General features: G+C 59.8%; 2 protein-coding genes across 3 annotated transcripts in view; one reads left to right on the top strand and one right to left on the bottom strand.

Annotated features, from left to right (window-relative positions):
* PPP2R2C (protein phosphatase 2 regulatory subunit Bgamma) overlaps positions 1-7,403 on the top strand; it is a 137,911-nt gene extending 130,508 nt beyond the window's left edge. The window contains exon 9 of the mRNA XM_047856856.1: positions 4,666-7,403. Coding sequence (XP_047712812.1) covers positions 4,666-4,957 — 292 coding nt within the window. The 3' untranslated portion in view covers positions 4,958-7,403. The remainder of the gene's footprint in view (positions 1-4,665) is intronic.
* Positions 7,404-17,366: 9,963 nt separating this feature from the next.
* The window catches only part of WFS1 (wolframin ER transmembrane glycoprotein), a 29,860-nt gene continuing 22,183 nt past the window's right edge, over positions 17,367-25,043 (bottom strand). For both annotated transcript variants that reach the window (XM_047856379.1, XM_047856380.1), the window contains exons 7-8: positions 23,968-24,113; positions 17,367-19,959 (exon numbers count right to left, since the gene is read on the bottom strand). In XM_047856379.1, the coding sequence (XP_047712335.1) occupies positions 18,151-19,959; positions 23,968-24,113 (1,955 nt within the window). In that variant the 3' untranslated portion in view covers positions 17,367-18,150. The remainder of the gene's footprint in view (positions 19,960-23,967; positions 24,114-25,043) is intronic.

The following is a 25,043-nucleotide window of genomic DNA, read 5'->3' as shown; positions in this document are numbered from 1 at the left end:
CTCTTCTCCGCAGGCTCTGGGAATGACTGCCTAATAGGGGCAGCCCCGTGCAGGGCGGGGGCCACAGGGTGAGGCCAGATGAGGGCAGGGGTGCCCCAGCTGCTCACCCGGGGAGAGGGAGAGAATCTTTTCTCTCTTGCTGCCATCTCAGCAGCGTCACCTGAGTCCCAGGGCTGGGCACGGGGGTGACGAGTAAAGAAGGGCGGAGGAAGGAGTGAAAGCAGGAAGCACCTTCTAAGTAAAGCTTGGGGCCACGGGCATCTGGCTCAGCGGCACTTCCTGCCTGTGCATGTCCTGGGGGCCTCCTGGCAGGTGGGGGCCCTCCCCCGGACCCAGCGCCTGACACCAATGGATACCGGCCATGCGAGTGAAGGGGGGGGGGGCGTCTGGCAGGGCCACAGGCGGGTCCCCCCCTGGTCTGCTGAGCCGGACGGGCCTGATGGGCTGCTGTCCTGGGCCGGGAGGTGAGAGTTCATCCCAGCCGGTGACCCCCGAGGTCTGAGCATCCCCCTCTGTGGGGCACGTGGCAGAGCTGTGCCCCAACTGTCCGTGCAGGTGTCAGCCTGGGATCTGCAGGTTCCAGTCTTGGCGTCCCCGAGGGCACAGGGCACCAGGAACACGGCAGAGATGGGACGCAGTGCCTGCCTAGGAGGACTCTGTGGTTTACGCTGCGTGGACTAAAGCAGAGCCCGGAGGGGGGCCCTGGGCAGGGGGAGAGAGGGTGGGGGCCCTGCAGGGGAGGGGGCCGGGGGTGGCCTCCCGGACGAGGTGCTCTCAAGTCTCAAGAAAGCGGTAGGAATTTGCCCACGGAGCATGGCAAGGCATTGGGGCAGAGGGAACAGCATGGCCGAAAGCTCAGGAGAAAGAAAGAGCAACTGATGTGGCCACAGCTTAGCGAGTTAAGTCTCAGGTCAAAGTGTCCTTGGGCCTCCCTGGGGTGGGTGTCGTGGGAGAGTCTAGCATGGGGGATGGGGGGCTTAGGGACCGAAGCAGGAAGACCAGTGAGCGAGCCGTCGCAGCTGTCCCTCTGGGCCAGAGGTGAGGGGGATGTGGGCGGTGAAGGTAGTGGGGACGGGCTCAAGTCAGGCCACCTACCTTCAGGTGACCAGAGGATGCACAGGAGCCGGGTCGTGTACACCCTCAGGGGTGGGCACGGGGGTTGGGGGTGCCCCATACACCACCCACCGCAGCGGCCTGGAGCCTTAGAGCAAATGTCCCACCCTGTTCTAGAAAGCAAGAGATGGGGTGCAGAAACTCCCCGGAGCTGTCACCTCCCCGGCTGCGTGGGCCTCTGACTGTGAACAGGTCACGTTGTCCCTGAGTGTCTGCTCATTATTATAAGAGGTAGCCACGAGCCCTGTTCCCAGCAGCGCCCCTGCTCTCGGGCCTCGGGACTCTGGCACTGGGCCGCACGGCGGCCCCTCACGTCCCCCCAGCCTCGGCAGGTCACCCGGCCCCCATCTCCCGGCCCCCAGCTCTGTCTTCCAGCCACGTACACACGCTCCACGGGCTGAGCTTCCGGGAGCCGCCAGCACCTGGATGGACTCCAGTGGGCTCCCTGGGGCTTGATGTTGGGAGTGAGCCTTTCCCCCCGAGAACAACTCTGGGTCTCTGACTCTGTTGCCCACTTTCCTTCCCACGGCCTGGTCTCAGTTCCGAGTTGCAGGTTAAGAGGGACGGCATTTGGCTGCTGGCCTGGCCTCCTTCTGGAAGGTGGGAGTGAGAGGGCCTCTCCCAGCATGCACCTGCGACATGCCATTTCTTTGTCTCAACAACAAAGGGATTTATTCACAGGGATGAAGGTTTGGGGGGCGGAGTTGTAGAACACAAGAGAATAGGGCCAGAGAATACTTTGGGATTCTCCACCCACCCTCCCCTCCCCTCCCCTCCAGAGATTAGACAAACCTCCAGAGAAGCAGAACTGCTCCACTGGGCCCCTCCCCCAAGCCCACCCCCACGGCTGTGCCCCCACAGCCACAGAGAAGCCCCTCCACCCACTGGGCTGTGTCCCAGGTCAAGTGCAGAGGGGTGGCTGGGCAAGGCCGCTTCGTGCATTTCTAGGACTTGGGAGGGTGGTTGTGAAGGGTTGTGACCCTTCCGCCGAATTCATTCATTCATTCACTCATTCACTCATTTGGCTTAGAGAGCATCTGCTGGGGGGAGGTACCTTCTGAACTTGCAGGTCTGGCCGTGAATAAGAGAGGGTTCCGGCCCTTCGTTCCCTACCATTTACGAAGCATTTACTGCCTTCTCTGCAGGCACCAGGGGGCTTGGCTTGGTCTGGTTCAGTCTGGCTGCTGCGGAGGGCCAGCATTCGCTCCCCCCATGAGGCCAAGCCAGGGCTTGGGACTCTGAGGCAAGACAGGCCTGCCCCAGGAGCCCCCACCCGGTGGTGGAGACAGAGGCAGCACAGAAGCTTGCTCAAGGTTATTGGAGCAGGTGCCTCAACACGCCAGCATGCCCTCTGGCTTCTGACCAGGTTTCACCAGTGGGGACACTGGGAGGGAAGCAGGGAGGGAGAGGGTGTTTGTCCCACCTCCCTCCCTGTCCTCTCAGTGGACTATGCCCCGGTCAGCCAGCCCCTTCACACAGATCTGCCACTCTGTCTCTGTGTCTCTCACCTTTCCTCCTCTCACCCCTCAGGCCTGGGGGATGGTAACAAAATCTCCAAGTGTTCCAGCCCCGGGGGCACGGCACTTTCCCTGTGGTTCCCTTGGAACCTTCCAGAACATTTGTGCATAGCTCCTTTGTGGAGCTGGTCTCCAGTCACCCGGTTGGCCTGCACCCTCTGCTCTGTGCTGGGATCCAGGTGACCCCCGCCTGGCTCTGCCTGGACACCCCTGGAACGTGGCAGAAGAACCGCTTTATGGAGGTTTTCCATGCTCCTTGTCCCCAAGCGCCCACCCACTGATCTCTGAACACAAGGTCGGACAAAGCGGTCTGGGCGTCGGGGGAGGGACACCAAATGCTAACTCGGCAGGTCGCGGGCTCTGGCGGGAAGCGTCGCCTCACGGGCGCAGGCCATCCCCGGGAACCGCATGTGCAGGGCGGGCAGGGGAGGCCCGGAAGCCGCTGTCAGTGGGAACACAAAGTACTTCCCTCAGAGGAACTCTTGGCCCGGACTTGCCAGGACCCAAGACTACAAGGTCCTTCCTGGAGAGGATCAGAACTCCGAGGGGCAGGGAGGCAGCGGGGCCTCCCCACCGCACGACCCCGCCCCTCCTTCTAGAAGGGACTGACCTTGAGAGATGGCCCACAGGCGAGGTAACTGTGACACCGAATCACAGCTGGTCCGTTCCGTGCAGGCCCCGGGAGGCCGGCTTCCCGGTCTCGGGTAGAGATGCTGAGGCTGGGGCCTCGGGTGCTACACTGTCCTGGTGTCGGTTTACCAGCCCACGTTCTCCCACGAGAAGGGGACACGTTACAGGAGATGTGTCACGTTCAGCCCGTGACTCAGCATCACCCGGGCCCCTGAGCCATGCCAGGAGCATCTGACCTCCCACAGCCCAGGTGCCTAATAAGAGAACCTCTCCTGGTCTGTCCAGGTGGACCTCGGCCTTGAACATTTCCTGCTCCCCTGCACTCTACTGTTCCCCTGACTTGGGGAAATGGAGACGTGGAAAGTGTGCACAACCCGTGTTCACCTAGGGGGCCGCGGGGCTCTGTCTCAGAGCAGTGAGTCCCCAAGAAACACGCTCAGCTTCCAAAGGGAAGACAGGAATCCCAGTCTGGATGCACCTCCCCTGAAGGACGCGGAAGGGGACCTTGTTTCCCAGAATCCCCTCCCTCCTCCCCGGTTATCTTGCCCCCCTCCCCCACCCCCGGCTGCTCCAGAGACTCTCCTGGGCCAAACCCCAAAACCCGCTCTGGAGGCCCAGGCCCCGATCGCTGGCCTTCCTGCCGTCCTCTTAATGCACAGACCACATGGCCTTTCTCCCAGGCCCCAGGCACCCCTTCTCCTTGGAGGGGGGAGGGAGAAGGAATGGATGGACAAGGGGCAAATTCCCTTTAGCAGGACAGGAAAGTCCGTGAACATCTGCACCTCATTTAGTCACCCAACTACTCAGAACAGGAAGGATCTGGGTCCCTGCCGTGAAGGGCGCGTCGGGTCAGTTCAGGGGCCTTCCCTCTGCTGGTGCCTGGAGGTCTGGCCAGGCCTCTCCTGGACAAAGGGGAAAGTACGGGAGAGGTTTCTTTACGAGGTCTGGGGCGGAGCATGAAGGGGTCTCAGCCCCTGCCTTAGGGCCGCCTGGGTGGCTCACTCAGTTAAGCGTCCGACTTCAGCTCAGGTCATGATCTCACGGTTTGGGAGTTGGAGCCCCGCGTCGGGCTCTGTGCTGACAGCTCAGAGCCCGGAGCCTGCTTCGGATTCTGTGTCTCCTTCTCTCTCTGCCCTTCCCCCGCTCGTGCTCTCTCTCTCACTCTCAAAAATAGACATTAAAAAAAAAAAGGTATTTTTTAAAAGGGTCTCAGCTCCCGGCCTTGGATTCTGCAGGCAGACGGTAGCTGAGATGTGGGGGAGGACCAGAGCCCAAGGGGAAGGTGGGACCGGGGCGGGGGGCCCACCCCAGGGAGCGAGGTCCTGCAGCCCCCGGGGTGTGGCACGTTTCTTCCCCGTACCCTGCCCTCCCCCAACCCGCCTGATGCCTCTCCTTCTCCCGCCAGCGTCATCATGACCGGGGCCTACAACAACTTCTTCCGCATGTTTGACCGGAACACCAAACGCGACGTGACCCTGGAGGCCTCGAGGGAGAGCAGCAAGCCGCGGGCCGTGCTCAAGCCCAGGCGCGTGTGTGTGGGCGGCAAGCGCAGGCGGGACGACATCAGCGTGGACAGCCTGGACTTCACCAAGAAGATCCTGCACACGGCCTGGCACCCGGCCGAGAACATCATCGCCATCGCGGCCACCAACAACCTGTACATCTTCCAGGACAAGGTGAACTCTGAGATGCACTAGGTGTGTGCGGAGCCCCGTCGGGGACGCAGCCGTCTGGTGGCACGGCTGGGAGCGCGTCCCTCCCTCCCGGTCCCCAGGCCGGGCCGCCGCCGCTGGCCGCTGTCTGTTTGAAAACGGGAGGAAGGAGGGTTCACTGAAGCCACAGACCGTAACATGGACGTGACCGTCGCCTCGGGGATCAGGCCCTTCGTTCGTTAACCGCGTGCCGCCTGTCCCGCTGTTAGGACTTTGTCATTTCCAGGATCACTTTTCACTCCTTCCAGCAGCAACTCGCAGGGGACAGCAGGCACCCCGGGGGGCCTCACGGGCCCCCCCCATAGGGGCTTTGGGGACCAGACGACGGACTCAAACCAGCCAGCCAGGATTCTTTTGATTACAGACGGAGCAATTTCCACGGTCTCTGAGCTGAGGGTCATCCCTTTGCTTTTTGGATCGTGGATTCGTGCTGAGAACAGACAGGTGCGAGATCCACTTTTAGGTTCTTGCAGTGTCTTTCAGTCCCCCAGGTCTGGCGTTCCCAGACAGGAAAGGGGACAGCGAAAGCCACCCGTGCGTGTGTGCCTGTTCTCACCGTTGCCCCAGCCTTTGCTGAGCGTGGGCCGGGGGGGCCAGGCACGGTGTTCGGCCCTTCACGCGTACGGATCCAGTGCCCACTCTGCGGGGCTCTCCTGTCATGCTTCATGGTCATTGGGCCCCTCGAGGGAGCTCACGCGGCTCTGTCCATGACCCATTCGCTTCCTCCACAAACACCAGCCCCTCACAGAGTGCCAGATGCCAGGGATGAGAGGTGAGTAATTTATCAGCCCCACTCGACGCGTGAGGACGCTGAGGCCCCGAGAGAATGAACCAGTTTGTCCAACGCCCGTCCTGACCGAGTGGTGGAGTCAGGAATCCTGAGCCGGTCTTCACGCGCACCGGGCCCTCCCCAAGTCCGCCACGCTGGCGGCTCGTGTTAAAGCAACGTTCTTGCCTGGAAGGTTCTGGAAACATAGCTTCATCTTGTGAAGCGGGACAGAGCAGATGGGCCATGACGAGGGTCTGGGGAGACCCGAGCTGCAGCACGGAGTATGGAGAAGGCCCCCGTGGTGCCAAGCTCTGTGTGGTGACTTCGGACCCCCGCCCTCTGTGGGGCACCTCGCCGCGCCCCCATCTGTACCCCAGCCCCTCGTTCAGGTGCACCGAGCTGCCTCCGAGGAGATTGCATGTTTTGACCATTTCAGGATACATCTTCTTTAACGACCTGGCCCGTGTCTCCATAGCACCTGCTCCTGCCCCATGGACGTGGAGACCAGCTCCGCCCACCCCACCCCGCCCACTTGTCCTCTGCACGGAATGACAGATGACAGGGAACCACTGGCTGGGCGTCCTGATTCAGGAAACCGCGTGCAGAGGCCGAAGCCAACATTTTTTTACAGGGTGTAACCCAACCCAGGAAACAGACCCGAGGTTTTTCTCAGTGGATAGTGGTATACTTTTCTGTGCATCAAAGCACAAAACGCATGTGCATTCACTTCTGGCCATATGATATTTACACAAGGAAATGGGTCCATTGTTCCTGTTTTGTTTTGTTTTTTTTGTTTTTTTTCTTAAATCAACATGAATGAAGAATGTTTGTTTGTATATCACTGTAAAATCCAGGTGACCTGGACAGTATTATATGTACATATCTATTCTAATTGAAATTAATCACTGGATTGGATTCCTCTTTTCCCCCCTTTGTAAAGAGGTTCAAGAATGTGGTAAATTGTATAGAAATCTTGTCGAAGCCAAAATCCAGCTCTGAGGGCCTTACACAATTACACGGATATTTGGCACAATCCCCTTCCCTTTGTGATTCGGATGCTGAGGGGAGACTCGAACTGCAGCGAGGACTTACTGTCAGAGCGTAGATTTCACACTTACCCGTCTACACAGTACAACTCTTACACTGCATTCAAAAGGAGGTCTTAATACAGTTCCTGGTTCCTTACTTCTGTGTGAAGCTTTGGATAGCAAACCAAAAAAGGAAAAGGAAGAAATATCCTAGAGGAAAAGCATGCCTTCAGATCCCTGGGAAATCGTGATGTCCAAAGCAGGTTACGAACAACGACACGTGTTGTGGGGGAGGGGCAGGACTAGCCGCGGCAGACAGACGGGCCAGTAACATAGTCACAAACTCGGCTGCTTCCTCTGTTTAAATTTTCTGCTCTTCTTAAATGTATGGGCATTCACCTAGTCCTTGTGAAGTTGTTGGGTGGTTTTTGTTTTTACTCGAATACTCTGAGGACTGAAGTCTTGGTTGGCGTTGGACGTGTGGTAGGTAGACAGACCTGATCACTTTGGATTCTGTAACTCATGGGTGCATTCTGGTTTCATTCGGTATCTCGGATTATCCGACTGTTGAATAAAATTATAAATATGTTAATACCAGCCTTTTCCAATAAAATAACAAACGTTACATCGAAAATGGGACTCGGAGTGCTGGTGGTTTCTAGTGAGGCCAACCCCCGGGGGGGTGGGTGCCATCGGGAGGCAATATGGCGGACGGGAAAGGCTGGATCACGTCAAAGCTTTGCTATCTCTCTCTCTCTCATTTTTTTTTTTTAATTTTTTAAATATTCATTATTGAGAGACAGAGAGCCAGAGCATGAGTATGGGAGGGGAGCCTAGGAGGAGAGCGACCACAAGCCAGCTGGTTCGTTCTGGAAGCCAGGGTGGCCCAGCCTGGTGTGCCGCGGTGGCTGAAAAAAGCCAGAAGATGTGTGAGGACGCCCCCCCCCCCCCCCCGCCGTGGTTTCCCCCCGCACCCCTCCTGGGGGCCAGGCCCCTCCTTTCCACCTTCCAGAGGGCATTTTATACTTCAGACTCAGCAAGAGGAAGGCGGGTGCTGTTCTAGTGGGTCCTGCTGGCGGGGCTTTCATTGGCTGAGCTCTTTGTCAACCACACGGGCCCTGGGCAGAGCTTAAAGGAGAAAGCTGCTCCCAGGCTGTGCGGCCTTGGACCCGGGCCGACCTCTCTGAACCACCTGGGTAACTAGAGGGCAGGGCCGGTCCTTCTCAGTGCTGTTGGGACGACTGATGAGATACACAAAAGACTTAACAGATCCTGTGGTACCGCTGTCCCGGGACGGCCCCGTACTGTCTTGATTCCGGGCGTTACCTTGTCTGACCTGCCTTTCGGCTTCATGTCAGCCCTTTCGCAGGGGAAGGGGGGGGGTACTTCTGCCTTACCCATTTCACATACTGAGAAACTGGGGCTCGGAGAGAGGAGGGGGTTGTAGAAACACCAAGCGGTGACGTCTGGATTCAGACTCTGATGGCGAGTGGCACATGGTCAGGGACATCGCGGCCTCAGCCCCACCCCGTCCAGCTTCAGCCAGCACTGACTACGCACCAGCTCGGGACTGTGGCCGTGTGACCTTGAGATGACAGGTTATCCCCAGCCATCAGGCAGACCGATCTGTCACGTGAGTCCTTGTCAGCAGAGAACCTCAGAGGGAGAGACCAGGAAGAGGGGGTCAGGTGTGGCAGGAGGGTCCCGTCTGCCATCGCTGGGTGTGGAGATGGGGGAGGGGACGGGCCTCAGGCCCGAGAACGTGGGCGCCTCCAGAGGCTGGCAAGGGCCAGAGTGGATTCGGCAGGACACAGCCTTGCTGACACCTTGCTGATGGCCTGAGGGGTGGTTTATTCCTCACTGACTCCCGGAACCACTCTGAAGAGCTGGTCTTTACCGTCTTGATCTCCCAGAGGAGTTATCTGGGGCCCAGGAGATTCAGGGCACGTGCCCAAGGCCCACCGCCCATATGGTAATGACCACATGGACCCCAGCTCTGTGCCAGGGACTGTGGCCAGCCCATTGCGTTTATTTCAGCCACAGTAAACCCCGGTGGCAGGTACTCTTGCTGCTTCTGTTCTAGAGATGAGGGACTCCAGGCTCAGAGAGGTTAGGGAACTTGCCCAGGACCACACAGTAAAGGCAGAGCTAGAACCCAGCTCTCTGAAACGTCTGTCCTGTGCAGTCGTAGGTTCCGGAGCTGGCATCTGACCTCATTCTGTCTTGACCTCAGCGCCCTGTTCTTCTGGCATCGACACCCCTGAGGCAAAGGGGGGTCGGCTGCGTGCAGCCTGCAAAATCTGGAGAAAGCTTTGTGATTTCTACCGGCACTGGATTCCTTCTTTACACGCTACCCGAAGGTGCTGGGTGGTAACTTCTGCTACTCTTCGCTGAAAAGGAGCGTTGTTGCTGAAATTCATGCAGCCTCCACGTTTGAACCTAAACATAAAGCCTTTCAGGTTGGCAAATGCCTGGAGAAAGCTTGTCCGGGGGTCAGAGCCGCTGTAAGAGCCGGGGGTGGGCGGTCTGGGTGGAGAATCTCGCCGCGGTCAGGGGACGGAGGTGCACTCCCTGCTTATCTCCCCCAGTCAGTCCTGAGAGGGACCCGTGAGGAAGTAAGGCTCAGGAGTCTGACAAACCCCAAGTCACGGAAACGGTGGCTGGTGGATCGGAGATCTGGGTGGTGCTCAGACCCCTCGTCAAGCAGGGCAGCAGGGAGTCTCTGACCAGGAGAGCAAGTGATCTTGGCAGGAGTGTGGGGTTGATGAGCGTACCAGGGGCCAGCGTAGGTGACACCACAGCCACTTTCAATGTAGCTTCACTCTGGGCTGACTTGGGACGTTGCTGCGGCCCCATGGGCAGAAAAACCGCACTTGCCTTAAGCTTCATGAAAGTAAACTGAGTCAGGAGTGATCAAAACACCTAGAAAAATATGATTGATTCAAATAAAGGGAAAATGGGGGCCACCCTCCTTGGCCGACGACATTCAAGGGCACCTGGGGACTTCTAAAGGGGTTGGGGGAAAGATTCTGGGAGAGATGGGGCTGCTGGCCTGGGGATGGGCTGAGGGCACAGCTACAAGAGACCCGGGTTTAATCTCAGGCTTGTCGCTGATCAGCATTGAGATTGTATCTGTCCTCTACTGCCAGTTAACAAATGGTCCCCCAATGTAGCAGTTTGAAACAACCGCATCTGTTACCTCATACAGTTTCTGAGAGTTGGGAACCGGGCGTAGACGAGCTGGGTGTTTCTGGCTCAGGGCGCCATACGTGGCCGTCATCTCTGAAGGACTGACTGGGGTGCAGGTTCTGTGTCCAGGCTCGCTTACGTGGCTTGAGGCTTTGGTTCCTTGCCACACGAGCATCTCCCTGGGGCTGTGTGCAGCACGGAGTTCTCACCGAGTAGCTGATCTGAGAGAGGGCACCCAAGCCGAAAGCCAGTCTTTCTGTAAACTAATCTCACACGTGCCATGTTTTATTGGTCACATAGCCCGATCTTGGCACCCTGGGACAAGAAGGCGTGGGAGGTGGTGGGGGTCACTGGGGGCCATCTGGAGGCTGGCTACCACAGGGATCCCAGCAAGCCTCTGCATGTCTCTGAGCCCAGGGTTCAATTATAAAGTGGTGGCAATTGATGAGGGAGCACGGGACAAGCTGAGGGCACAATACAGGCTCACAGCACCACCCGGCCACCCTCTCTCACCGCCCCCCCGCCACAGTGAAACATGTGTGATATTCCTCAGACATTTCCGGCTCCCCAAGAACACAGGAAAGGGGTTTAAGTGCTTGCTGTGATGATGTGGGAAACTAAGGCAAATGAAAAATCAAACTCCCTTCCTGCCCACAGCCCATTGGCCAGTCCTTAAAACCAGCCGAGTGACCTCCCTCTGGGAGCTCAGCTGCCTCCACGATGGCACTTGGCTGGGGGCAAAAGGGAGTCTTGGCTTAACATTATCCTGACTCCCCCCCAGGAACCTGTGAGTCGACTTCATATAAAAATTCCTTTCGAAACTTTATCTCAACTCCCCCAAGATATACGCTGGCGATCATAGTCCAAGCTTCTGGCCCCTGATACACATCTGAAGGGTCTCACGAGGGAGGTTTTACTAAATGGTAATAAATGGCGTTTTCCTATCAACAGCCGGCCCCTCAAGGTCCCGGAAACCTCGCTTCCAAAATTCCTTAGAGACTTACTCTATCCCTGACCCCCTCCCGACCCGAAGGTATCTGATCAGTCACCCGTCACGACCCCAGGGCAGCTCTTCCTGCCCACGGGTCTCGTCCCCGGGCTTTCATAAAATCACCTTTTTGCACCAAAGACGTCTTCGAGAGTTCTTTCTTGGCCATCGGCCCTGGACCACCCCACCGTCACCCCCAAACTTCATCAACGATAACACCGATCACCTAAGGTGTTTTGGAGAGACACCTAAGGTGTTTTGTGCTGACATCCACAAGGCCACAGTCACAGCATCTGACAGGTGCCAAGTGTTCGTAGAGACCTAGTCAGCTGTCTCCCACTTGCTCTGGGCCCCAGTGCCCTCCTCTGGTGGGCTGACATTCTTGGGGGCTCTTCCGGCTCTGTGGAGATTGGCAGGGGATGAGTTGACCCCGTCTCCTCTGGTCTTGCCCGGCTTGGCTCCTGGTCTCCTGGTGGCTCTCAGCCTCAGGTGTGTGTTAGCCTCGCCTGGGAGCTCTCCCAAAACCCATGGCCCAGCCCTCAGCATCTCGGGCTGGGATTCGGCCTAGGAACTTTTTAAAGCTCATCAGATGACTCCACTGTCTAAAGAGACAGGTTATTCTGTGAATGACATAGGGAAACAGTCTTTCTGCAGAACTGTTTGCAGGAAAAGCAAATGATCTATAGATTTACTTGGAGGAAAGCTAAAAACAGCGTGTGGGTCCATTTGTTTTCACCACTTTGGGCAAGGAAGACCCGGTCACCCGTCTTTTTTTTTGCTTTGTTTCACCCAGACTACGTTTCAGAGCCCCCTGCAAAAGTTAACCAGTTGAGAAAAACTTTAACAAAGGCTTACCAGCTTCGAGAGTGGTATCCTAGCAACGGAAAAGCTTTTAGAGCTCGAAATAATTGCCCAAGTCGTGAGTGATTCATTTCAACCAGCCATGTCCTTTTTTATTAAAAAAAAAAACAAAAAAAACAAAAAAAAACAAAGCCCCCATTATCTCTACCTGGAGACTGTTAGCATTTTGCACAGGGGCCCACGCAGTCAGATGACAGGATGAATTTCACGGAGGGACTGAAAATCTGCAAAAGGCAGCAGCTGTCTTAGGACAAAAATAACAATGAAAATGGAAAGGAATCCATTAGCAAAATTATGCCCTCCCCCCCCAAAAAATCTAAACGTGAAAAATACATGTGAATGTTTGGAGCAGTGAATGAGTCATGTAATTCACCTGCAAAGCCGATGACCATCTCATTCGTCAATGGGCCGAATAAGTTCACCTGGGAAGGATGCCCATTTCTCTCGGCAAATCTACTTGATCATTCACGCATTCCCTCAGCAGACGTGTTCTGAGCATCTGCTATGTGAGCGGTGCTGATGCACGTGGCTCTGAGCTGGGACGCTGGACCCCAGCCGCTGGGACTCAAATCTTGGCATTGGAGGTGGCCGGAGGTCTTGGGGATGTTACCCACCCGTGCTGCCCTCCAGTTTTCTCATCTGCAAAGCGTGGAGAATGACAGTACCCACCTCAGTGGTGCAGGTCAAACAAGAAAATCTCTGCGTAAGTGGTCAGCGTGTCACCTGAGCTCCCGGGGAGCCCGTTAATGACAGTCCCTCTCACTGTGACCGAACGTTCCACGAAGCCCCGCTGAATGCTGCACCTGGCCCCAGCCATCCTGGGGACATGGGGACAGTCTGTGCCTGTGCTGAGAATGAGGAGGGCAGCAGGGGCTGCCTGCAGGAAGGAGGAGGGAGCAGGGGTGGGGTGGAAAGGACAGGGTGGGGGCTTAGCTGCAGCCTGGAGCCACCTGCTGACCAACAGCGCCAACACCAAGCAGGCTGGTCTCGGGGTCCGAGTGCATCCCTGGGCCCCTCGCACTGCTGGCCAGTGTCTGGATTCCCTGCTGCCGTGCAGGGTGGGAGCACCGCTCCCACTGCACCAGCAGCCTCCCCCCTTCTGCTGGTAACTGGGCTCTGTGCTGGGCAGGGAAATCCCTGCTCCCGGTGAGCGCAGGGTGACTGGAAGCATGGAGTGCCCTGCCCCTCGGGTCCTGGGGTTGCCGTGTGGCCCCTGACCCTCGAGAGCCAGGAGAAGAATGGCATGTGAGCCCCATGCGAGTCCGTGTGAATGACTGTGGGGTTCCTGCTTCTGACATAACAGCCTACACTAGCCTGGTGGTTTCGCTCTGCCAGGCTGGCAAGAGGAGGCAGAAGCAGGACGCGTGCCTCTGTCCCTAAGGCCGCCGCCTGGAAGGTGCCCGTGTTCCCTGCCACCCCTGGCCGGAAGTTAGGCACACGGCTGGGAAATGTGGTTTTTCTTGACCAGCTACAGGCCCGGCTCAGAGTCAGGCTCTCCTGCCACGGAGGGCACTTGGGGCGACAGAGCAGCACGTCTGTGTCTGTCGCCGCAGAGAAATGGGCTGCGACTCGTTCTTTCCAGCGCTTGTTCCCAACCCGCTCCCAGAGGGGCCCCCCGGAGCCGGCCAGAGGCCACCGCCATTCCTGTGACTTGCCACCAAACAGTCCCTAGAGGATAAGGACACCTGTGCGCAGTGTGACTGTCACCAGGTAACACGGGCCCGTTTCCTGTGTGGTGGCGCGAGCTAAGGGGTGACTGTCCCACGGTAACGAACAACGGCGACTTTCTGAAGGTGCTGACGGTGGCCAAGAGCCGGCAGATCCAGAGGGGAGTGGGGGGAGGGGCAGCCGGGCGGGTCCTGGGTGCGAGTCCAGCCCGAGGGCAGGTGCAGGTGAGGCCCCAGGGAGAGGCCGGGACACTTCCCAGGAGGAGCAGGGTCCTGACCCACAGCCTGGCTGCAGCTACCGAGCTGTGCGCCTCTGCATGGCTGACTGGGGAGGCAGGGGGGCTGGTAAAAGGGGAAAAAACCCACTTTCAGAGATAAGCAGTGAGCGGGAGGCACCTGGGGGGCAGTCAGCAGGGCAGTGGGTGCCGGGCCCTGGGGACTCGAGCCTTGTCACTGGCCCACATCCCACACCCTGTCACCCCTGCGTGGGTGCACCGGTCACCATCAAAGAGCCTGGGCGTGTTTTCGTCAGCCGGCAAGGGGGTGCTGGGGAGGCCAGGCCCCGGGACCGGCACCACGTGGGAGGGCTCCCTCCAGGGACAGCGTGGTGGAGGCAGCTGGGGAGTGAAAAGTGGGGCGAGTACCCGGGCGCTGGGTTCAAGGAGAAGCAGATCGGGACACCAGCGGGGGCCTGAGCAGGGCCTGTGGGGCGAGGAGTCAGGATGAAGGCCCCCAGGTTCCCCTTCCGCAGGTCCCGGCTGCGGGCGGGCAACGCTGAGCAGGGGGGCTGGTGATGAGGCCGCACAGGTAACGCGGCGATGCGGGGATCGGGGAGGCGGGGGCCGCAGGGCCAGCGGAATGCGGACGGCGGGGCTCACCCGGGGGCCGGGCCCCGCCGCCACCCAAGTACTCGGGGTGTTGACACGTGCCTCCGCCTCCAAGCCGGATAAGAGGGCAAGTTGCGCAGAAAGAGAAACTGGACCGTGGAAGCACCCTGAGGGTCCTGGGAGGAGGGGAGCGCGCCCCGGGCCTCTGCCCACTTCCTGCCACACACTGGCACGTTTGTCCCTGCCGCTCAGGGGCACCTGCCTCTGTTGGTGCGACACCCGGAGGCACGGCGAGACCCCACCCCCCGCGCAGACCCTCCCCGGTGCTCCCAGAGCCCTGGAGGATGCGCCCAGCGGGTACTCGGACACAGCGCTGACCGATGGCGGGCTGCCCCCCGTTCTTTCCCCGCGGGCCCGAGGGACGGCCCCCAAGCCCCAGCAAAATGTGATTTCTTGGTGGCCCGGGAGCAAGAGCAGGACGTGGTTTCCATCACAGCTCTGCTCCCCTCCTGGCCGAGTGACGCTGGGCAAGTCCCACCCCGCGAACCTGATCAATTCTCAGACGCGAAATGGGGGGCGAGGGGGGGAGGGGTTGCTGCGCGGGACCTGTGGGTGTCGCCCGAATCACTTCACGTGAACACGGTGCCAGAGCCACGGCCCAGCTCTGTTTTGGGGGACCCTTTGCCCCCCGGCCGCCTGAGCTCAGCAAACCCCTGCGTGAGCCTCACACCCGGTCCTGGGCCGGGCGGGCGGCGACCTGTTTATCAACAGGAAAAGCAGGACAGCAAGCACCTCAGGAAGCCTCGGGACCAGGCGGGCCAAGGGCGTTCCGATGTATATGGCTCCTTGGAGGCAGTCCAACGAGGCAGTGTCTCGAACCAAATAGCTCAGAGCCAGCCAGGTGGACGGAGGCCGAGGACGGCCTCTCCGTGTCTTACTGGGGCCCCGGCTTCGGAGCCAAGAGGGCCTCCCAGCTGCTTGTAGGACAGCAGTGCCATCCCAACCTGGCCTCTGGGCCTGAGGCTGTATCTTCTGGGACCCCTGGCATCCTGGACCACGCCCGAGGCCTTCCAGTGGGTGCCCTGAGTGATGAATCGGCCTCTGACCTCCCCAGCCCAGTCCCTCCCCTGGCTGTCAGAATGGGGCACCCCCCGCCCCGTGCTCCCGGAGGCCTTCTGGCCCCCATCCTACCTCAGGCTGGACGTGCCTCCCTCCCTGGGCTCCCACAGCTTCCCATGTCTGGTGGCAGGAGGGCCCTTCTGACCCAATCAGGGCCACTCACATCCGCTCTACGTGACTTTCCTGGGGGTAGGACCCGGGTTTGACTCCAGCTGTGGAGTTACAGCATCTGCTCAACATCACGGTGCAATAAATATTTGCTCGTGGGTGGCAAGAAGTGCGTTCGAGGCTCATTAGTTAAGTTAAATAAGGAATGTTTTAGGTACCGGCTGAACTTTCCTGGACGTGCAGCCCTGAGGAATTGGAGGCGAGGTGCCCAGGGGGCAGGGCTGCAGACAGGTCAATAACCCACAGTTATTTTCATAAAGTTCATGTTTCAGAAAAGCTAGAAGGGGCCTTACAAGTCGTGCGGTGAGGGTCTAAAGGCACAGACCTGGGCACTGAACTTGCCCAAGGCCACAGCTGGGAGGCACAGACGTGGGATTCACACCAGGCTGTGGGCTCTCACCTGCCGGGTATATTGCACCTGAACTTACAAATAACACACTCTTCACTTGATAGATTGGAGTTGTGCACAGCATTTAAGCTTAAAAAGGGTTTCGTTGCGAAGTCTGACCTAGCCCCGACTTTTCCATTCTGCAGATCGGGGCACAGGCCTGGGGACAGGGGTGTGGGTGGCCGGTCACAGAGGGGTCCGTGATGGGGGCAGGGGAACTGGGGTCCGATACCCAGTCTGAGGTAATCCCCGCGAGCTATCATCACTCCCTGCAACAAGCAGGGGACTCTGCTGGGGGCTGAGCGGCAGCGTGGCGGCCCAGGGGACAGATCTCCGCACAACCCTGCCAGGATGCAGTGCGACCTCCTCACTGAATCTGTTTTCTCCTCTGGGCGGCAGGGCCGTCCCTGTACCTCCCAGTCCGAGTGCAAGGATCATATGACGTCATCTGCGTGCCCCCCTCTCTGGACCGCCAGCGGTGAGCCTGGGAGGCAAAGTCAAACCGTGAATGCACTTTGTGGCCTCCTGACACTGCAGGGCCAGAGAGGGGGATGGGCTGACTTTCACCTCTCCTCACTGCCCCCGGAAGAAACCCAGGAGCAAACCCAGCGCAGAGGGATGCGGCCTGGGGAGCACTTTCCAACGCATGGGATTTCAGGAGGACCCACAGACAAAGCAGGATGAGCCAAGGGTGCAGGGACACAGCTGCCACCTGCCATGGCGACAGGAGCCACGTCCACGGAAAACGGAGGCAGCCGCACCCTGGACGGTCGGTGCAAGGTCTCCGAACCACAGAAAGAATGTAGGAAGGACTCCACGTTTCCCGACCTCTGCAAAGATGTGGACCCACTGCTCCCCGGGCGTCTGCACACTGGGGAGGAGCGGGGTGCCGGCTTTGTCCTCAACGTCGGGGAAGAAACCAAAGACCCGAGGGACTCAGACACCTGTCCCTCTCTGAGGGGGCACGAAGTTTAATGGGGGACCCGAGCCACTCCTCCAGCACCCCGAAACGGCCGAAGCCCTGATTATGTGACTATGGAATGATCATTGTGCGTCACTGAATACGGGACCCGGTGTCACAAACTTACTGCCGACGGGATGGCTCTTCCCAAACTGTGAGTCACGTGTATGCCACGCGATCACTGATGGGAGTTTCACGGGCGATTCTGGCCACGCACACGTCTCACCCTGTAAGGCGCGAGCACACAGCTGGGCGGCCCCCGGCCTAGAGGCGGTGCCACGGTGTGTGCCCTGGCAGGCGAGTCGTCGGCTACTGAGAACGTCCGTTCTGCTCTTTGGAACTCACCTGTACTTAGTTCACTACAAGTGTAGACACCTGTTCTCACGAATGTACAAGAAAACAGCTCTTTTAAATAAAGAAAAGAGTAGGTTTCATGAAATGCTTTTATTTTGGCTGCTTTGGGCCCCTGTTTCCTGGTGCTGAACATGGCAAAGCTTCTCTGAGCACCAGGAAGGGACACCCCAGGTTCCTCCCATTTCCTGATGCCGTGGATTCAGACAAGCATCTCACAAGCTCACCCACTGCCCACTAGACAGGAGAGCCGCAGGGCAAGCCCGTGGGGCCCCGGGCTGCCGCCTCCCCCAGCCTCTGACCTTGGGAATCGGGCGGGGCCCTGACCGCGCGACAGAGCTCAGGCGGTACCCGAGTAAGCCCCAGATCGGCAAGCAGCTGTCGAGGCTTAGCAGTGACCAAATAAATAAGAAATCCTATCACCGAATTTCACAGCAGCGCGTTTGGTTCTTTAAAAAAACAAATCCGACACGAGAGTAAACGGGGGAGGGGGGGCGGTGCCTGGAAGTGGAGGGGAGGGGGAAGGACTTCCTCTGTAACGTGCTTTCCAGGGCCCAGAACTGCCAGGCTGGAGGGCCCATCAGCTTCGCTCCGCAAGGTCGGGGCTGTGGGTCGAGACGGCATGCAATTTCCAACGTCATCGCGTTCCAGGCGGGCAGAGACGAAGCTCACGGAGGTGTGAGCAGGCTGCATGTGACAAGTGCCACATCCGCACATGTGCGTGCACGTACACACACACACACACACACACACATTCTCTCTCTCTCTCAGCGTTAGTGCTGTGCCCTCTGGCTGGGTGGCCACACGCGGGCTGGAGGTCCTGGCAGGGACACGCGCGGACTCCCTGGCCGGGGACGCGCCCTCACACCGCCGACAGGAACGGGAAGAAGAAGAAGTCGAAGGCGAACTTGACGGCGCCGTGCACGGTGCTGCGCCAGTCGCGCTCGATCTTCACGTGGCGCCGGGCGGGTGTGAGCTGGGCCATGCAGTTGAGGCAGCGGATGGCCTTGAGCTCGAAGACGGGCCACTTGCTGCCCAGGCGGCCCTCCAGGACGGTGCTGAACTCGATGAGGCTGCCCTGGCGCAGGCTGAGCAGCACGTCCTTGAACTCGCCGCTGGCCCGCAGCACGAGGTCCTTGGTGACGTCGTCCTCCTCCGGGCTGCGCGAGCCGTTGGCGCCGCTGTACGGCATGCCCACCGTGATCTCGAACTTGTAGCGGTCGAACTTCTTGATGTGGCAGGGGTGCTTGGCCAGCAGCTTGAGGCGGCACAGCTCCTCCTCGGCCGTGGGCGCCGTGCCGGGGCTGCAGGACGGGTAGGCCTCGCCGTACAGGCAGCGCATCCAGTCGCCGATGAAGACCGGCAGCACGTTGACGGCCGACTCGGCGCTGTTGTCGATGTCCGTCACGCGCACGTACTTGAAGCGGCCCGTCCACGTGACCCTGTGGCCCTCCAGGTGGCTGCACAGGATCTGGGTGCGGGCCATGTTGGTCTCCTTCCAGGCCCGCGGCCCGCACAGGAAGCCGTACTGCTGCCAGGTCAGCGTGGAGTTGTAGACCTTCATGCCCTCCGACCGGTACACGTAGAACCAGCAGAACAGCACGATGGCCGTGATCCACACCAGGATGAGCTTGACGATGGAACTCCGCGTCAGGGACTTCACCACGCCCACCACCGAGAAGTTGGCCTTGGTCCACCAGCGGAACAGCAGGGGGATGCTGCACATCACCAGGGTGACGGCGACCTTGGTGAGCTCCAGGGACAGGAACCAGCGGGCTAACTGCACCACGCCCATGAGCGCCAGGCCGGCCACCAGGATCGGGAGGGCGAACAGGAAGAGGAAGTAGCCCATGCTCGCGCGGATCAGCCCCAGGCCGGTGGACTCCAGCAGGATGACCACAGAGAGCTCGCACCACATGAAGCAGACCAGGTAGGGCACCAGGTAGCAGTAGGTGCCCTTGAAATTCCTCAGCTGCGCCATGCGGAAGAAGAGATAGAGCAGGTAGACGTAGAGCAGGCAGGGGACGCTGACGTTCAGGACGACCAAGTGGCCGAGGGGCACGGTGACGAAGGTCTGGCCCAGGAGCTTCAGGTGGTGCCAGTCGAAGGGCAGGGAGGGCAGGAGGGAGAGCAGGCCAGCGGCCACCTCCGTCACCAGGGCCCTCCGGGTGTAGGGCTCGGCCGAGGTGCTCAGGCTCATGTAGCTGGTGGCCGTGAAGAAGATGGCCACCACGGCCAGCTCGGAGCAGGGGATGAAGTCCTTGCTGGCGACGGGGAAGGAGAAGATGACGAAGAAGACGGACAGCAGGAAGTGGACGTAGGGCTCCAGGTGGTTCCAGCCGAAGTTCACCTCGGCCTGCTCCACGTCCAGGTTCGGCTCGAAGCGCAGGAGCAGGCCCGTGAGGCTGCGGAAGCTCTCCCAGGCCCTGCTGTCCTGGAAAACCTTGAGGGTGCAGATCACCATGGAGACGAAGGACAGGTAGAAGACGACCAGGGGGACGAAGAGGGCGAAGAAGTCAATGGTCAGGTTGCTGATGATGAAGAAGAAGATGAGGGCGTTGATGTGGTGCGTGGGCACGATGGTGGACAGCCAGTGCATGCCTGCCCGGGACGCCATGTCAATCAGGTACTCCTTGATTTCCATGATGGCGTGCAAGGGGTACTTGACCACCTGGGGGGCGGAGACAAAGACGGGGCATCGGAGGCAAGCGGGGACAGGGCCCCCACTGCCGTCCCCGTGACCCGGCCAGCCAGCCTCCCGAGCTCTGCGCAAAGCTAACGGCTCACCCCTGGGCCCCTCGTCCCAGCGGGTCCTTCCCCAGGAATACCCTCTCCACGTGGTGACATCCTCTCCATGCCCTGCGGTCTATACAGACCCTCCCTCAATTCCACCCAGGCCTGCACGTCCTGGCCCGTCCTCTGCACCCCTGGAGCGTGTCCCCTGGCTCCCCTCTTGTGCCAATCTTTGCCAGGGATTCCAGACTCTTGTGAGCCAGTGTCCCCCGTGGGACCCCGAGTCCCTGGGGGAAAGCACCAGGGCTTGTGACCTGATCCCCTCCCCCCACCACCAGCAAGGGCTGCCCTGCTGGGCCTCGGCCCCCCAGCCCACTGAGGACAGAGGAACTGATACTTTCAAGCCCACACAGGGCTCTGAACACTCCCAGGAGCCGCAGTGGCTGTAGGGGCTCCAGAAAGAGCTCCCTGCAAACGGAACCATGGGGGCTCACGTGGAAGGGGCCAGAGGAGAGGTGCTCGCCAGTGGCAGGGACCCTGAGAACCAGCCGCCTGCCACCGCCCACCTCCACACACGCACGCCGCTCAGAGCAGACACGTAACCGACGGCCACTTCTGCAATCTGCACCCAGTGGAGAGGGCAGGGGAGACCACGGCGGAGGCGGGCTGGACCCCACTCCTGCCCGGTTTTCTCTGCAGGACTCCCAGAGGCTCCCGGCCCTGCCAGGGCTCAGGAGGTGTGGTGTGGAGGGCAGGGGTCTAGGTGTGTCTGGAGGGGCAGAGGCGTGGACCCCAGACCACACAAGATCACCCACGTGTGGGGGCACGGAAGCCCGGCTGCCACCCAGAGCCCACCTCACCACTGCCCCGGTGAGGTGGGCACCATGGCCTCTGCCCATGCCCTCAGGACAGGCTCTCTGCCTGCCCTGCCAGGGTGTGGAGGAGAAGACTGGCCACGGAGGGGGAGCCTGAGTGAGTGTAACCAAGGGATCACAGCAGGATGTGGCTGGCAGCTACAGGTGACCAAATACCCTGGAAGCAACGGCATGGGGCACGTTCCACAGAGAAGGGGCACCCGGGCTCCTACAGGAGTCCATGGCTCAAAGAACGTGTGTATGCCCACACCTGTCTGTACACACACACACACACCCGTGTGAAGGGTTACATTCCTTCTCCCGTGTCTGTGACAGCCCAGCTAGGAAATGAACAGATTGGTACCCCAGCTAACTACTCCCCCAGCTCCCCGGGGCTAGTGACCTTCCCGGAAAGCAGACATCACACTCACACGTGACTGGGGACGGCCACCAGCGAGTGCTGAGCACTGTAACATTAGTCTCAGTGGCTACTTATGATGCTTGGCAGGGGGCAAACAGGCATCCGGGGACACACACGTGCTCCGGGCTTCCCCTGGGGGGGCCCCTCTGACAGCCAGGCTGGCTGGAGGTCAACCGCCTCAGAACGAGCAGACAGGTGTGTCAGCGAGGCTGGCGCAGCCGATCCCTGGGGACGGGGGCCTCGCTAGCTAGTGGCAGACGGACTAGAGGCGTCTCCTGGCCGCTGTGGTCAGTGGTCATTCTCCATGCCCTGCGGCTGGGACCTTGAGATGGGTCTCAAGTTCTCCCCCCAGGCTCCGAGCCACTCACACCTTTTGTTTTTTGCCCTTGAGGCCACACAAAGTGGTTGAGAGGATCTTTCAAGGACAATGAAGCTTCTCCAACCTAATGCCCAGCTTGTCCAGGGTGTCCGGCCTCTGTCGGCTGAGGCCTGAAGGCCACGAGGACCAGGGAGTCCTTCCCTTTTAGGGTCCCAACTCTGTCCCTGGTCACTTCCATCCAGACCCTGCTCTTGGGGACCCACTGGATTGGGAAACAGAAAACCTTTCTGTAGACAAAGTCCAACAAATTAAAACAAGCTGTTCTTTGAGCAGGAAACAGATTTTTAAAAAAACAGAGCAGGGAGTCAGTTCTACGACAGGAAGGTACAGCGCGCTCTGGCCAGGTCGGAGGTCGTCGGCCGCTCTGCTGACCCAAGAGGCCAGGGGTGTGACGACAGGCCGCTAACCAAGGGGCCCATCTGGGACCCAGCAGGTCACGGCAAGGCTCAGACCCCAGTGAGTGTTCACACGTTGGACCTCGCAATGATTGACGTGAAAACCGTGTGGATTTTACTGCATTTACTCTTATGACGGTTTCATCTGCCACAAAAGAGGCCGGCACAGCCCGGGGCCTGGAGTCTGGAGCCTTCCTGTGGGGGCCACATGTGCTCACGGAGGCACCAGGCGCCTCGCTGGGGCCAGAAGACAGAGCACACTGCTCTTCCTCTGCCTCCAAAAGGCTATTAAAAGCTGCAACAGCCTCCAGTTTTGGAGACACCTGCTAGGATTCACTGTCTCTTTTGCAAAAGACTTTTAATGAGAAAAACTATAGAGGCATCCAAGTGCTCTGATGGTTTCAAAACCTGAAGGAAACTCAGAGCCCCGTGTACTTCTTGTCAGAGTACTTTAAATCTCTTTCCCAGAAAGGACTCTCAGACATCTCTCAACACTGAGAGTGACAAAATTTACTGTCCCAGCCAGGCTGCTTTGCAAACAGGCATCATTAGGGGGGACAGCGCAGGCCTGCCCGCAGGCCTGCCCGCAGGCCCTCCAGACTCACCCTTTCACCTCTGACCCTCACTGGCATTTCGGAAGCACCGCAGCTTGGCCAAGAACAACGGCCAGGGCCCCACCCCCCTTCTCTCCAGTTCTAAGGAAACTAAAAGCAACTATCTGTGAACACACAGCCTCAGCCTGTCAGAGTGGACCTTCAATAAAGTCGTGACCTCCCTTGGTCAAGCTCCTTGGCCATCCTGGCCTGTGGCTCACCACAGCACCTGATCTCGGGGGACTCACGCAGCTCGCTGGTTGGTCCCGAGCGCGGCCATCGCGCCGGCCGCCCCGGTCTGAGCCTCCGCATCTGGGCTCCTGGCAGGTGCTACACCAAGCTGTCTCCGGCACGGGGACTCCCCACGCTTCCTTGTCCCCCCAACTCCTGCCTGCTGGCGGCCCAGCCGTCGCCTGCCCCTCTGCCCCACTGATGGTGATTCACCCCGGTTCCCACTCAGCTCGCACCACACGGGTGCTCGGACGACTAACGCCACGAGCTTCTCGATGATTCGTCTGCTCAGAGCCGCTCGTGCTGGGTCAGGCAGCCAGGCTTGCGGAATCACGGTAGCCTCTGCAAGTCAGAGAGCTGACCTGGGGAACCGCCTGCACCGTGGTCTCAATGGCGTGACCAGGGAAGTGAAAGCTGTCACAGAAGGCATGGCCCGCCATCCCTGCCTTCTGCACGTATTTGTACGCCCCGTGCTTGCTCCTCACTGTCTGCGGCTGCTCGCGGGCCGACAGCGGGGGCCAGAGTGTCTCCCTTCCGTCCGGCTAGCCCACAGTGGCCTCTTTGCTACTATCCACACTGCACTTGGCTTTCCCCCGAGCCCCCGCGGATCTGGGTAAACAGGGACCGGCAGGATCCTCACGGTCTCTCAGTACCAGCACTCTGCGTCTGGGGAAAGGCATCTTTGCAAAACCGACCTCCATTCTGTGCTGTAAACGGATCATTTTTCAAAATGACAAGGTCTCGGTGAAAGTCGGACTCCAGAGCCTGCCACTCTGCTGCCTGTGGTGTTCCGCGGAGAACGGCCGGGGGGTACCTGTGCTCGTCCGTCACACCCGCGCATGACCGCCCCACCTGCGTCCCTGGGTTTGGAGCCTGAGTGCATGTGAAAGGCCCCTCTCTCGAGAACACACCCTCATGCAGTTATGGGGACCATCCCTACGGGGCACGCTTCCCCAGACAAGCTGCCCAGTCCCGGAGGTTCCCGTGTCGCAGCGGCCTCCTGCCCGTTCCTTCCTGCATGGCACCAGGCTGCACGGTGAGCGCCCTTTGGCTGGGCCCCCGGCCCCACTCACCTTCAGGCGCAGGGGCAGGTCCTCGGGGCTCTTGCCCACCAGCTCATCGTCGTCATCGTCCTGCAGGAACAGGTTGGCGGGGATGATGCCCTTGGCATACTTCTTGGTGATCTCCACGAAGTCATCCAGCGCTATGTAGCTCTTGGCTGGGGCACAAGAGAGAACGGCACAGGGTCTGCCCACACCGCAAGCACACGGTCACCCCGCACGGATGGGCAAGGCAGGGGATGGTGGCTGGGCCCCGGCGGAGGGAGGCTGAGCACGTCAGGCACAAACCTCTCTGTCCTGGACAGACAGGCGGGCACAGACGGGCCAACCGGGGGGAGAGCGGGCACCCTGCCTCCTCGCCTTGGGGACAGCAGTTCCTCCCTTGAACCTCCTGCTGCCCAGCTCTCAAGACCAGGGTCTGCCCCCACCAGCCCTGCAGCCACCTCCTCTCCTTCAGCCCTGGCTGCTCCCAGCTCTGGTGACGGCCACCTGCAGCCCATAGCCCAGCCACCTGCCCCCCCTCCACTCAGCGTGCATCCACTGAGGACCTACTACGTGCCAGGCACCGTGCTAAGCACTGGGAAGGCCTGGTATGTGCACACAGACCCAACGTGTGCACAAGTCTGGACTCCTGGTCTAGTGGGGTCGTGCTAAAGACAGCTGGCTGCCAGACGTGACCGGCTGTCCCCCGGAACCGTCCTCCAGGCAGAGGGAGAGAAGGGAGCTCGGGGAGGTGCAGTGAGTGACTCGGCACAGAGATCACGATCGTGAATGGGCCGCCAGCCCCAGGGCTGCCGTTCACCAGGTGCTTCTGAGGCCTCCCACGCGGGGACTGCGTTCTGGACACTGGGGACAGAAGCCCATCGCAGAAAAGAGTGACAGACAGCAGCAAGAGCAAAGGAAACAGTGTCTGGAACGCAGTGAGCACCACGGAGAGGGTGGGGCGCAGACAAGGGGCTGTTCCTTAACACGAGCCGGGGTAGCGGCAAGGGTCAAGACCAGGCAGCCTTGGCGGGGCCCACACAGGGACAGGTAAGGCTGGAGCCTACATGGAACAAGCAGGGGAGAAAATGGGGCCCAGTGGCCTG

This window comes from Prionailurus viverrinus, chromosome B1 (assembly GCF_022837055.1).
Source record: "Prionailurus viverrinus isolate Anna chromosome B1, UM_Priviv_1.0, whole genome shotgun sequence".
NCBI lineage: Eukaryota > Metazoa > Chordata > Mammalia > Carnivora > Felidae > Prionailurus > Prionailurus viverrinus.
This window is presented reverse-complemented; position numbering and strand designations above follow the sequence as displayed.